General features: G+C 39.7%; 1 protein-coding gene across 1 annotated transcript in view; it reads left to right on the top strand.

Moving 5' to 3' along the window:
- The first annotated feature begins 2514 nt into the window (after nt 1-2514).
- The window catches only part of LOC147688655 (uncharacterized), a 36115-nt gene continuing 23565 nt past the window's right edge, over nt 2515-15064 (top strand). The window contains exons 1-10 of the mRNA XM_086939959.1: nt 2515-2623; nt 3838-3947; nt 5161-5271; nt 6486-6595; nt 7809-7917; nt 9132-9242; nt 10459-10567; nt 11782-11889; nt 13105-13212; nt 14428-14536. Of these exons, the coding sequence (XP_086796085.1) occupies nt 10469-10567; nt 11782-11889; nt 13105-13212; nt 14428-14536 (424 nt within the window). The 5' untranslated portion in view covers nt 2515-2623; nt 3838-3947; nt 5161-5271; ... (2 more) ...; nt 9132-9242; nt 10459-10468. The remainder of the gene's footprint in view (nt 2624-3837; nt 3948-5160; nt 5272-6485; nt 6596-7808; nt 7918-9131; nt 9243-10458; nt 10568-11781; nt 11890-13104; nt 13213-14427; nt 14537-15064) is intronic.

The following is a 15064-nucleotide window of genomic DNA, read 5'->3' as shown; positions in this document are numbered from 1 at the left end:
ATCATTTTGTGGTCCTTACAAAAAGTGCATAGCATGTGACGGCTCTCTGCACCTTTTAGTGGCGTCTTCCTCATGAAAATTATTTATGAAGACTGAAGCCATATAGATGGCGCTAAGGGCATCATGATAGCTATTCAAAGACGTTTACTGTCTACAAGGCTGCCGATCATACTTTCATTACTTGTGCTAGTAATAGTTCATCAGATTAAATTAATGTCTTTGAGGCTGGAATGAGGTGCCCTATATTAGAGCAATTGACTTTCTCTCACATAGGGAGAAGCTATTTTAACCTTCCTCCCTTCACACTGAAAGTGGGACTCTTATACTCAAGAAAGGTTGCTCTTTAGGATACTGTGTTCTTGTACCTCCAGCCCCCTTTCAAATGGGGAGCCCAATTTCTTCAATGTTAAAGAGTCCTTTCCCATTACACCTCCTACTTGGCCTGCAGTCATAATTTCAGAGCGTTACCTAGTGCGGAATTCCTAATGCCTCCTTGTTCTGTGTAATTGTCACCCATGACGATTGGTCAAATGGTGCACTGGCATCATAAAGCTACAGCAGGATGTCATCTGACATGAGGGCCAGCAATAGGATACATTTATCATGTTATTGAAATGGGTAGCAGGGTAGCCAGGACTGCCAGCAGAAAGGCAAAGATGGCGAGACGAGCAAAAGAAGGGCATTATTTGAGACTTAATTATTTGTTTGAAGGTGTCGGTGATCACAATATTCTCAGGTTCTCTATAGGTTAACTGATTGGGATGTGCAAGAATGAAGATGTCCAAATCTGTGGTTCATAGTTTTTCTCATTACCACTAACTGTAGCATAAACCTTCCTCCATAAACATATCAGATCCCTTAATGGTCATTGGCGTACTCTAACCTAAAAGAATTGCAGTGAGCAGGGTACGCTGTCACTTGGATAGCAATTAGATATTTTTATCTACATTCTAATATAGATGGTAAAGTTGTATAAAGAGTGGTAGCAACGGAGGCTTAGGAGGGAAAGGTATGCTAGGTTGAAAATAAAATAGAGATTTGAATTCTTTCTGAGCTATGTATTTTCACCATGTTACAGACGTCATAGTACTGATTGATAACCATTTACCAAAAACTGATTGTTGTTGTGGTGCATTAGTTTGGTAATATTCAAGTTCTGTTAATAGACTAACAGTGGACTTTTCCATTTGCAGACTATATTGAATGACCAGAAGAGGGAGTGTTGCAGAAGAAAATTTATCAGATTTGCTGAGAGAAAAAAAAAACTTCAGCAGCCCTCTGCTTCATTTAACAATTTACATGGTGAGTCAAACTCTAAATTTATCATTTTGCTGGTCCTTAAAAAAAGTGCATAGCATGTGACGGATCTCTGCTCCTTTTAGTGGCGTCTTCCGAATGAAAATTATTTATCAAGACTGAAGCCATATAGATGGCGCTAAGGGCATCATGATAGCTATTCAAAGACGTTTACTGTCTACAAGGCTGACAATCATACTTTTATTACTTGTGCTAGTAATAGGTCAGATTAAATGAATGTCTTTGAGGCTGGAATGAGGTGCCCTATATTAGAGCAATTGACTTTCTCTAACATGGGGAGAAGCTATTTTAACCTTCCTCCCTTCACACTGAAAGTGGGACTCTTATACTCAAGAAGGGTTGCTCTTTAGGATACTCTGTGTTCTTGTACCTCCAGCCCCCTTTCAAATGGGGTTCCAATGTCTTAAATGTTGAAGAGTCCTTTCCCATTACACTTCCTACTTGGCCTGCAGTCATAATTTCAGAGCGTTACCTAGTGCGGAATTCCTAATGCCTCCTTGTTCTGTGTAATTGTCACCCATGACGATTGGTCAAATGGTGCCCTGACATCATAAAGCTACAGCAGGATTTCATCTGACATGAGGGCCAGCAATAGGATACATTTATCATGTTATTGAAATGGGTAGCAGGGTAGCCAGGACTGCCAGCAGAAAGGCAAAGATGGCGAGACGAGCAAAAGAAGGGCATTATTTGAGACTTAATTATTTCCTTGAAGGTGTCGGTGATCACAATATTCTAATGTTCTCTATAGGTTAACTGATAGGGATGTGCAAGAATGAAGTTGTTCGAATCTGTGGTTCATAGTTTTTCCCATTACCACTAACTGTAGCATAAACCTTCCTCCATAAACATATCAGATCCCTTAATGGTCATTGGCGTACTCTAACCTAAAAGAATTGCAGTGAGCAGGGTACGCTGTCACTTGGATAGCAATTAGATATTTTTATCTACATTCTAATATAGATGGTAAAGTTGTATAAAGAGTGGTAGCAACGGAGGCTTAGGAGGGAAAGGTATGCTAGGTTGAAAATAAAATAGAGATTTGAATTCTTTCTGAGCTATGTATTTTCACCATGTTACAGACGTCATAGTACTGATTGATAACCATTTACCAAAAACTGATTGTTGTTGTGGTGCATTAGTTTGGTAATATTCAAGTTCTGTTAATAGACTAACAGTGGACTTTTCCATTTGCAGACTATATTGAATGACCAGCAGAGGGAGTGTTGCAGAAGAAAATTTATCAGAGTTGCTGAGAGAAAAAAAAAACTTCAGCAGCCCTCTGCTTCATTTAACAATTTACATGGTGAGTCAAACTCTAAATTTATCATTTTGCTGGTCCTTACAAAAAGTGCATAGCATGTGACGGCTCTCTGCTCCTTTTAGTGGCGTCTTCCGCATGAAAATTATTTATCAAGACTGAAGCCATATAGATGGCGCTAAGGGCATCATGATAGCTATTCAAAGACGTTTACTGTCTACAAGGCTGACAATCATACTTTCATTACTTGTGCTAGTAATAGGTCATCAGATTAAATTAATGTCTTTGAGGCTGGAATGAGGTGCCCTATATTAGAGCAATTGACTTTCTCTCACATAGGGAGAAGCTATTTTAACCTTCCTCACTTCACACTGAAAGTGGGACTCTTATACTCAAGAAGGGTTGCTCTTTAGGATACTGTGTTCTTGTACCTCCAGCCCCCTTTCAAATGGGGAGCCCAATTTCTTCAATGTTGAAGAGTCCTTTCCCATTACACCTCCTACTTGGCCTGCAGTCATAATTTCAGAGCGTTACCTAGTGCGGAATTCCTAATGCCTCCTTGTTCTGTGTAATTGTCACCCATGACGATTGGTCAAATGGTGCCCTGACATCATAAAGCTACAGCAGGATGTCATCTGACATGAGGGCAAGCAATAGGATACATTTATCATGTTATTGAAATGGGTAGCAGGGTAGCCAGGACTGCCAGCAGAAAGGCAAAGATGGCGAGACGAGCAAAAGAAGGGCATTATTTGAGACTTAATTATTTGTTTGAAGGTGTCGGTGATCACAATATTCTCAGGTTCTCTATAGGTTAACTGATAGGGATGTGCAAGAATGAAGATGTCCGAATCTGTGGTTCATAGTTTTTCTCATTACCAATAACTGTAGCATAAACCTTCCTCCATAAACATATCAGATCCCTTAATGGTCATTGGCGTACTCTAACCTAAAAGAATTGCAGTGAGCAGGGTACGCTGTCACTTGGATAGCGCTTAGATATTTTTATCTACATTCTAATATAGATGCTAAAGTTGTATAAAGAGTGGTAGCAACGGAGGCTTAGGAGGGAAAGGTATGCTAGGTTGAAAATAAAATAGAGATTTGAATTCTTTCTGAGCTATGTATTTTCACCATGTTAAAGACGTCATAGTACTGATTGATAACCATTTACCAAAAACTGATTGTTGTTGTGGTGCATTAGTTTGGTAATATTCAAGTTCTGTTAATAGACTAACAGTGGACTTTTCCATTTGCAGACTATATTGAATGACCAGCAGAGGGAGTGTTGCAGAAGAAAATTTATCAGAGTTGCTGAGAGAAAAAAAAAAACTTCAGCAGCCCTCTGCTTCATTTAACAATTTACATGGTGAGTCAAACTCTAAATTTATCATTTTGTGGTCCTTACAAAAAGTGCATAGCATGTGACGGCTCTCTGCACCTTTTAGTGGCGTCTTCCTCATGAAAATTATTTATGAAGACTGAAGCCATATAGATGGCGCTAAGGGCATCATGATAGCTATTCAAAGACGTTTACTGTCTACAAGGCTGCCGATCATACTTTCATTACTTGTGCTAGTAATAGTTCATCAGATTAAATTAATGTCTTTGAGGCTGGAATGAGGTGCCCTATATTAGAGCAATTGACTTTCTCTCACATAGGGAGAAGCTATTTTAACCTTCCTCCCTTCACACTGAAAGTGGGACTCTTATACTCAAGAAAGGTTGCTCTTTAGGATACTGTGTTCTTGTACCTCCAGCCCCCTTTCAAATGGGGAGCCCAATTTCTTCAATGTTAAAGAGTCCTTTCCCATTACACCTCCTACTTGGCCTGCAGTCATAATTTCAGAGCGTTACCTAGTGCGGAATTCCTAATGCCTCCTTGTTCTGTGTAATTGTCACCCATGACGATTGGTCAAATGGTGCCCTGACATGAAAAAGCTACAGCAGGATGTCATCTGACATAAGGGCCAGCAATAGGATACATTTATCATGTTATTGAAATGGGTAGCAGGGTAGCCAGGACTGCCAGCAGAAAGGCAAACATGGCGAGACGAGCAAAAGAAGGACATTATTTGAGACTTAATTATTTGTTTGAAGGTGTCGGTGATCACAATATTCTCAGGTTCTCTATAGGTTAACTGATAGGGATGTGCAAGAATGAAGATGTCCGAATCTGTGGTTCATAGTTTTTCTCATTACCACCAACTGTAGCATAAACCTTCCTCCATAAACTTATCAGATCCCTTAATGGTCATTGGCGTACTCTAACCTAAAAGAATTGCAGTGAGCAGGGTACGCTGTCACTTGGATAGCAATTAGATATTTTTATCTACATTCTAATATAGATGCTAAAGTTGTATAAAGAGTGGTAACAACGGAGGCTTAGGAGGGAAAGGTATGCTAGGTTGAAAATAAAATAGAGATTTGAATTCTTTCTGAGCTATGTATTTTCACCATGTTACAGACGTCATAGTACTGATTGATAACCATTTACCAAAAACTGATTGTGGTTGTGGTGCATTAGTTTGGTAATATTCAAGTTCTGTTAATAGACTAACAGTGGACTTTTCCATTTGCAGACTATATTGAATGACCAGCAGAGGGAGTGTTGCAGAAGAAAATTTATCAGAGTTGCTGAGAGAAAAAAAAAAAACTTCGGCAGCCCTCTGCTTCATTTAACAATTTACATGGTGAGTCAAACTCTAAATTTATCATTTTGCTGGTCCTTACAAAAAGTGCATAGCATGTGACGGCTCTCTGCTCCTTTTAGTGGCGTCTTCCGCATGAAAATTATTTATCAAGACTGAAGCCATATAGATGGCGCTAAGGGCATCATGATAGCTATTCAAAGACGTTTACTGTCTACAAGGCTGACAATCATACTTTCATTACTTGTGCTAGTAATAGGTCATCAGATTAAATTAATGTCTTTGAGGCTGGAATGAGGTGCCCTATATTAGAGCAATTGACTTTCTCTCACATAGGGAGAAGCTATTTGAACCTTCCTCACTTCACACTGAAAGTGGGACTCTTATACTCAAGAAGGGTTGCTCTTTAGGATACTGTGTTCTTGTACCTCCAGCCCCCTTTCAAATGGGGAGCCCAATTTCTTCAATGTTGAAGAGTCCTTTCCCATTACACCTCCTACTTGGCCTGCAGTCATAATTTCAGAGCGTTACCTAGTGCGGAATTCCTAATGCCTCCATGTTCTGTGTAATTGTCACCCATGACGATTGGTCAAATGGTGCCCTGACATTATAAAGCTACAGCAGGATGTCATCTGACATGAGGGCCAGCAATAGGATACATTTATCATGTTATTGAAATGGGTAGCAGGGTAGCCAGGACTGCCAGCAGAAAGGCAAAGATGGCGAGACGAGCAAAAGAAGGGCATTATTTGAGACTTAATTATTTGTTTGAAGGTGTCGGTGATCACAATATTCTCAGGTTCTCTATAGGTTAACTGATTGGGATGTGCAAGAATGAAGATGTCCAAATCTGTGGTTCATAGTTTTTCTCATTACCACTAACTGTAGCATAAACCTTCCTCCATAAACATATCAGATCCCTTAATGGTCATTGGCGTACTCTAACCTAAAAGAATTGCAGTGAGCAGGGTACGCTGTCACTTGGATAGCAATTAGATATTTTTATCTACATTCTAATATAGATGGTAAAGTTGTATAAAGAGTGGTAGCAACGGAGGCTTAGGAGGGAAAGGTATGCTAGGTTGAAAATAAAATAGAGATTTGAATTCTTTCTGAGCTATGTATTTTCACCATGTTACAGACGTCATAGTACTGATTGATAACCATTTACCAAAAACTGATTGTTGTTGTGGTGCATTAGTTTGGTAATATTCAAGTTCTGTTAATAGACTAACAGTGGACTTTTCCATTTGCAGACTATATTGAATGACCAGCAGAGGGAGTGTTGCAGAAGAAAATTTATCAGAGTTGCTGAGAGAGGAAAAAAAACTTCAGCAGCCCTCTGCTTCATTTAACAATTTACAAGGTGAGTCAAACTCTAAATTTATCATTTTGCTGGTCCTTACAAAAAGTGCATAGCATGTGACGGCTCCCTGCTCCTTTTAGTGGCGTCTTCGCATGAAAATTATTTATGAAGACTGAAGCCATATAGATGGCGCTAAGGGCATCATGATAGCTATTCAAAGACGTTTACTGTCTACAAGGCTGACAATCATACTTTCATTACTTGTGCTAGTAATAGGTCATCAGATTAAATTAATGTCTTTGAGGCTGGAATGAGGTGCCCTATATTAGAGCAATTGACTTTCTCTCACATAGGGAGAAGCTATTTTAACCTTCCTCACTTCACACTGAAAGTGGGACTCTTATACTCAAGAAGGGTTGCTCTTTAGGATACTGTGTTCTTGTACCTCCAGCCCCCTTTCAAATGGGGAGCCCAATTTCTTCAATGTTGAAGAGTCCTTTCCCATTACACCTCCTACTTGGCCTGCAGTCATAATTTCAGAGCGTTACCTAGTGCGGAATTCCTAATGCCTCCTTGTTCTGTGTAATTGTCACCCATGACGATTGGTCAAATGGTGCCCTGACATCATAAAGCTACAGCAGGATGTCATCTGACATGAGGGCAAGCAATAGGATACATTTATCATGTTATTGAAATGGGTAGCAGGGTAGCCAGGACTGCCAGCAGAAAGGCAAAGATGGCGAGACGAGCAAAAGAAGGGCATTATTTGAGACTTAATTATTTGTTTGAAGGTGTCGGTGATCACAATATTCTCAGGTTCTCTATAGGTTAACTGATAGGGATGTGCAAGAATGAAGATGTCCGAATCTGTGGTTCATAGTTTTTCTCATTACCAATAACTGTAGCATAAACCTTCCTCCATAAACATATCAGATCCCTTAATGGTCATTGGCGTACTCTAACCTAAAAGAATTGCAGTGAGCAGGGTACGCTGTCACTTGGATAGCGCTTAGATATTTTTATCTACATTCTAATATAGATGCTAAAGTTGTATAAAGAGTGGTAGCAACGGAGGCTTAGGAGGGAAAGGTATGCTAGGTTGAAAATAAAATAGAGATTTGAATTCTTTCTGAGCTATGTATTTTCACCATGTTAAAGACGTCATAGTACTGATTGATAACCATTTACCAAAAACTGATTGGTGTTGTGGTGCATTAGTTTGGTAATATTCAAGTTCTGTTAATAGACTAACAGTGGACTTTTCCATTTGCAGACTATATTGAATGACCAGCAGAGGGAGTGTTGCAGAAGAAAATTTATCAAAGTTGCTGAGAGAAAAAAAAAACTTCAGCAGCCCTCTGCTTCATTTAACAATTTACATGGTGAGTCAAACTCTAAATTTATCATTTTGCTGGTCCTTACAAAAAGTGCATAGCATGTGACGGCTCTCTGCACCTTTTAGTGGCGTCTTCCTCATGAAAATTATTTATCAAGACTGAAGCCATATAGATGGCGCTAAGGGCATCATGATAGCTATTCAAAGACGTTTACTGTCTACAAGGCTGCCAATCATACTTTCATTACTTGTGCTAGTAATAGTTCATCAGATTAAATTAATGACTTTGAGGCTGGAATCAGGTGCCCTATATTAGAGCAATTGACTTTCTCTCACATAGGGAGAAGCTATTTTAACCTTCCTCCCTTCACACTGAAAGTGGGACTCTTATACTCAAGAAAGGTTGCTCTTTAGGATACTGTGTTCTTGTACCTCCAGCCCCCTTTCAAATGGGGAGCCCAATTTCTTCAATGTTGAAGAGTCCTTTCCCATTACACCTCCTACTTGGCCTGCAGTCATAATTTCAGAGCGTTACCTAGTGCGGAATTCCTAATGCCTCCTTGTTCTGTGTAATTGTCACCCATGACGATTGGTCAAATGGTGCCCTGACATGAAAAAGCTACAGCAGGATGTCATCTGACATAAGGGCCAGCAATAGGATACATTTATCATGTTATTGAAATGGGTAGCAGGGTAGCCAGGACTGCCAGCAGAAAGGCAAACCTGGCGAGACGAGCAAAAGAAGGACATTATTTGAGACTTAATTATTTGTTTGAAGGTGTCGGTGATCACAATATTCTCAGGTTCTCTATAGGTTAACTGATAGGGATGTGCAAGAATGAAGATGTCCGAATCTGTGGTTCATAGTTTTTCTCATTACCACCAACTGTAGCATAAACCTTCCTCCATAAACTTATCAGATCCCTTAATGGTCATTGGCGTACTCTAACCTAAAAGAATTGCAGTGAGCAGGGTACGCTGTCACTTGGATAGCAATTAGATATTTTTATCTACATTCTAATATAGATGCTAAAGTTGTATAAAGAGTGGTAACAACGGAGGCTTAGGAGGGAAAGGTATGCTAGGTTGAAAATAAAATAGAGATTTGAATTCTTTCTGAGCTATGTATTTTCACCATGTTACAGACGTCATAGTACTGATTGATAACCATTTACCAAAAACTGATTGTGGTTGTGGTGCATTAGTTTGGTAATATTCAAGTTCTGTTAATAGACTAACAGTAGACTTTTCCATTTGCAGACTATATTGAATGACCAGCAGAGGGAGTGTTGCAGGAGAAAATTTCTCAGAGTTGCTGAGAGAAAAAAAAAAAACTTCAGCAGCCCTCTGCTTCATTTAACAATTTACATGGTAAGTCAAACTCTAAATTTATAATTTTGCTGGTCCTTAAAAAAAGTGCATAGCATGTGACGGCTCTCTGCTCCTTTTAGTGGGGTGTTCCGCATGGAAATTATTTATCAATACTGAAGCCATATAGATGGCGCTAAGGGCATCATGATAGCTATTCAAAGACGTTTACTGTCTACAAGGCTGACAATCATACTTTTATTACTTGTGCTAGTAATAGGTCATCAGATTAAATTAATGTCTTTGAGGCTGGAATGAGGTGCCCTATATTAGAGCAATTGACTTTCTCTCACATGGGGAGAAGCTATTTTAACCTTCCTCCCTTCACACTGAAAGTGGGACTCTTCTACTCAAGAAGGGTTGCTCTTTAGGATACTCTGTGTTCTTGTACCTCCAGCCCCCTTTCAAATGGGGAGCCCAATTTCTTCAATGTTGAAGAGTCCTTTCCTATTACACCTCCTACTTGGCCTGCAGTCATAATTTCAGAGCGTTACCTAGTGCGGAATTCCTAATGCCTCCATGTTCTGTGTAATTGTCACCCATGACGATTGGTCAAATGGTGCCCTGACATTATAAAGCTACAGCAGGATGTCATCTGACATGAGGGCCAGCAATAGGATACATTTATCATGGTATTGAAATGGGTAGCAGGGTAGCCAGGACTGCCAGCAGAAAGGCAAAGATGGCGAGACGAGCAAAAGAAGGGCATTATTTGAGACTTAATTATTTGTTTGAAGGTGTCGGTGATCACAATATTCTCAGGTTCTCTATAGGTTAACTGATTGGGATGTGCAAGAATGAAGATGTCCAAATCTGTGGTTCATAGTTTTTCTCATTACCACTAACTGTAGCATAAACCTTCCTCCATAAACATATCAGATCCCTTAATGGTCATTGGCGTACTCTAACCTAAAAGAATTGCAGTGAGCAGGGTACGCTGTCACTTGGATAGCAATTAGATATTTTTATCTACATTCTAATATAGATGGTAAAGTTGTATAAAGAGTGGTAGCAACGGAGGCTTAGGAGGGAAAGGTATGCTAGGTTGAAAATAAAATAGAGATTTGAATTCTTTCTGAGCTATGTATTTTCACCATGTTACAGACGTCATAGTACTGATTGATAACCATTTACCAAAAACTGATTGTTGTTGTGGTGCATTAGTTTGGTAATATTCAAGTTCTGTTAATAGACTAACAGTGGACTTTTCCATTTGCAGACTATATTGAATGACCAGCAGAGGGAGTGTTGCAGAAGAAAATTTATCAGAGTTGCTGAGAGAAAAAAAAAACTTCAGCAGCCCTCTGCTTCATTTAACAATTTACATGGTGAGTCAAACTCTAAATTTATCATTTTGCTGGTCCTTACAAAAAGTGCATAGCATGTGACGGCTCTCTGCTCCTTTTAGTGGCGTCTTCCGCATGAAAATTATTTATCAAGACTGAAGCCATATAGATGGCGCTAAGGGCATCATGATAGCTATTCAAAGACGTTTACTGTCTCCAAGGCTGACAATCATACTTTCATTACTTGTGCTAGTAATAGGTCATCAGATTAAATTAATGTCTTTGAGGCTGGAATGAAGTGCCCTATATTAGAGCAATTGACTTTCTCTCACATAGGGAGAAGCTATTTGAACCTTCCTCACTTCACACTGAAAGTGGGACTCTTATACTCAAGAAGGGTTGCTCTTTAGGATACTGTGTTCTTGTACCTCCAGCCCCCTTTCAAATGGGGAGCCCAATTTCTTCAATGTTGAAGAGTCCTTTCCCATTACACCTCCTACTTGGCCTGCAGTCATAATTTCAGAGCGTTCCCTAGTGCGGAATTCCTAATGCCTCCTTGTTCTGTGTAATTGTCACCCATGACGATTGGTCAAATGGTGCCCTGACATCATAAAGCTACAGCAGGATGTCATCTGACATGAGGGCCAGCAATAGGATACATTTATCATGTTATTGAAATGGGTAGCAGGGTAGCCAGGACTGCCAGCAGAAAGGCAAAGATGGCTAGACGAGCAAAAGAAGGGCATTATTTGAGACTTAATTATTTGTTTCAAGGTGTCGGTGATCGCAATATTCTCAGGTTCTCTATAGGTTAACTGATAGGGATGTGCAAGAATGAAGATGTCCGAATCTGTGGTTCATAGTTTTTCTCATTACCACTAACTGTAGCATAAACCTTCCTCCATAAACATATCAGATCCCTTAATGGTCATTGGCGTACTCTAACCTAAAAGAATTGCAGTGAGCAGGGTACGCCGTCACTTGGATAGCAATTAGATATTTTTATCTACATTCTAATATAGATGCTAAAGTTGTATAAAGAGTGGTAGCAACGGAGGCTTAGGAGGGAAAGGTATGCTAGGTTGAAAATAAAATAGAGATTTGAATTCTTTCTGAGCTATGTATTTTCACCATGTTACAGACGTCATAGTACTGATTGATAACCATTTACCAAAAACTGATTGTTGTTGTGGTGCATTAGTTTGGTAATATTCAAGTTCTGTTAATAGACTAACAGTGGACTTTTCCATTTGCAGACTATATTGAATGACCAGCAGAGGGAGTGTTGCAGAAGAAAATTTATCAGAGTTGCTGAGAGAGAAAAAAACTTCAGCAGCCCTCTGCTTCATTTAACAATTTACAAGGTGAGTCAAACTCTAAATTTATCATTTTGCTGGTCCTTACAAAAAGTGCATAGCATGTGACGGCTCTCTGCTCCTTTTAGTGGCGTCTTCGCATGAAAATTATTTATGAAGACTGAAGCCATATAGATGGCGCTAAGGGCATCATGATAGCTATTCAAAGACGTTTACTGTCTACAAGGCTGACAATCCTACTTTCATTACTTGTGCTAGTAATAGGTCATCAGATTAAATTAATGTCTTTGAGGCTGGAATGAGGTGCCCTATATTAGAGCAATTGACTTTCTCTCACATGGGGAGAAGCTATTTTAACCTTCCTCCCTTCACACTGAAAGTGGGACTCTTCTACTCAAGAAGGGTTGCTCTTTAGGATACTCTGTGTTCTTGTACCTCCAGCCCCCTTTCAAATGGGGAGCCCAATTTCTTCAATGTTGAAGAGTCCTTTCCCATTACACCTCCTACTTGGCCTGCAGTCATAATTTCAGAGCGTTACCTAGTGCGGAATTCCTAATGCCTCCATGTTCTGTGTAATTGTCACCCATGACGATTGGTCAAATGGTGCCCTGACATTATAAAGCTACAGCAGGATGTCATCTGACATGAGGGCCAGCAATAGGATACATTTATCATGTTATTGAAATGGGTAGCAGGGTAGCCAGGACTGCCAGCAGAAAGGCAAAGATGGCGAGACGAGCAAAAGAAGGGCATTATTTGAGACTTAATTATTTGTTTGAAGGTGTCGGTGATCACAATATTCTCAGGTTCTCTATAGGTTAACTGATAGGGATGTGCAAGAATGAAGATGTCCGAATCTGTGGTTCATAGTTTTTCTCATTACCACTAACTGTAGCATAAACCTTCCTCCATAAACATATCAGATCCCTTAATGGTCATTGGCGTACTCTAACCTAAAAGAATTGCAGTGAGCAGGGTACGCTGCCACTTGGATAGCAGTTAGATATTTTTATCTACATTCTAATATAGATGCTAAAGTTGTATAAAGAGTGGTAGCAACGGAGGCTTAGGAGGGAAAGGTGTGCTAGGTTGAAAATAAAATAGAGATTTGAATTCTTTCTGAGCTATGTATTTTCACCATGTTACAGACGTCATAGTACTGATTGATAACCATTTACCAAAAACTGATTGTTGTTGTGGTGCATTAGTTTGGTAATATTCAAGTTCTGTTAATAGACTAACAGTGGACTTTTCCATTTGCAGACTATATTGAATGACCAGCAGAGGGAGTGTTGCAGAAGAAAATTTATCAGAGTTGCTGAGAGAGAAAAAAACTTCAGCAGCCCTCTGCTTCATTTAACAATTTACAAGGTGAGTCAAACTCTAAATTTATCATTTTGCTGGTCCTTACAAAAAGTGCATAGCATGTGACGGCTCTCTGCTCCTTTTAGTGGCGTCTTCGCATGAAAATTATTTATGAAGACTGAAGCCATATAGATGGCGCTAAGGGCATCATGATAGCTATTCAAAGACGTTTACTGTCTACAAGGCTGACAATCCTACTTTCATTACTTGTGCTAGTAATAGGTCATCAGATTAAATTAATGTCTTTGAGGCTGGAATGAGGTGCCCTATATTAGAGCAATTGACTTTCTCTCACATGGGGAGAAGCTATTTTAACCTTCCTCCCTTCACACTGAAAGTGGGACTCTTCTACTCAAGAAGGGTTGCTCTTTAGGATACTCTGTGTTCTTGTACCTCCAGCCCCCTTTCAAATGGGGAGCCCAATTTCTTCAATGTTGAAGAGTCCTTTCCCATTACACCTCCTACTTGGCCTGCAGTCATAATTTCAGAGCGTTACCTAGTGCGGAATTCCTAATGCCTCCATGTTCTGTGTAATTGTCACCCATGACGATTGGTCAAATGGTGCCCTGACATTATAAAGCTACAGCAGGATGTCATCTGACATGAGGGCCAGCAATAGGATACATTTATCATGTTATTGAAATGGGTAGCAGGGTAGCCAGGACTGCCAGCAGAAAGGCAAAGATGGCGAGACGAGCAAAAGAAGGGCATTATTTGAGACTTAATTATTTGTTTGAAGGTGTCGGTGATCACAATATTCTCAGGTTCTCTATAGGTTAACTGATAGGGATGTGCAAGAATGAAGATGTCCGAATCTGTGGTTCATAGTTTTTCTCATTACCACTAACTGTAGCATAAACCTTCCTCCATAAACATATCAGATCCCTTAATGGTCATTGGCGTACTCTAACCTAAAAGAATTGCAGTGAGCAGGGTACGCTGCCACTTGGATAGCAGTTAGATATTTTTATCTACATTCTAATATAGATGCTAAAGTTGTATAAAGAGTGGTAGCAACGGAGGCTTAGGAGGGAAAGGTGTGCTAGGTTGAAAATAAAATAGAGATTTGAATTCTTTCTGAGCTATGTATTTTCACCATGTTACAGACGTCATAGTACTGATTGATAACCATTTACCAAAAACTGATTGTTGTTGTGGTGCATTAGTCTGGTAATATTCAAGTTCTGTTAATAGACTAACAGTGGACTTTTCCATTTGCAGACTATATTGAATGACCAGCAGAGGGAGTGTTGCAGAAGAAAATTTATCAGAGTTGCTGAGAGAGAAAAAAAACTTCAGCAGCCCTCTGCTTCATTTAACAATTTACAAGGTGAGTCAAACTCTAAATTTATCATTTTGCTGGTCCTTACAAAAAGTGCATAGCATGTGACGGCTCTCTGCTCCTTTTAGTGGCGTCTTCGCATGAAAATTATTTATGAAGACTGAAGCCATATAGATGGCGCTAAGGGCATCATGATAGCTATTCAAAGACGTTTACTGTCTACAAGGCTGACAATCATACTTTCATTACTTGTGCTAGTAATAGGTCATCAGATTAAATTAATGTCTTTGAGGCTGGAATGAGGTGTCCTATATTAGAGCAATTGACTTTCTCTCACATGGGGAGAAGCTATTTTAACCTTCCTCCCTTCACACTGAAAGTGGGACTCTTATACTCAAGAAGGGTTGCTCTTTAGGATACTCTGTGTTCTTATACCTCCAGCCCCCTTTCAAATGGGGAGCCCAATTTCTTCAATGTTGAAGAGTCCTGTAGGAGAGTAGGGTCTGCTATCCTATGGTCACCCCAAATTTTTGCTTTTTGCTTCACTGGTTTCTGACTTAATGTGGCTGTGGGCCT

Source organism: Lissotriton vulgaris, chromosome 10, assembly GCF_964263255.1.
Source record: "Lissotriton vulgaris chromosome 10, aLisVul1.2, whole genome shotgun sequence".
In the NCBI taxonomy this organism is placed as follows: Eukaryota; Metazoa; Chordata; class Amphibia; order Caudata; family Salamandridae; genus Lissotriton; species Lissotriton vulgaris.
The sequence above is the reverse complement of the archived record's forward strand: the minus strand, read 5'-3'. Positions and strand labels throughout refer to the sequence as shown.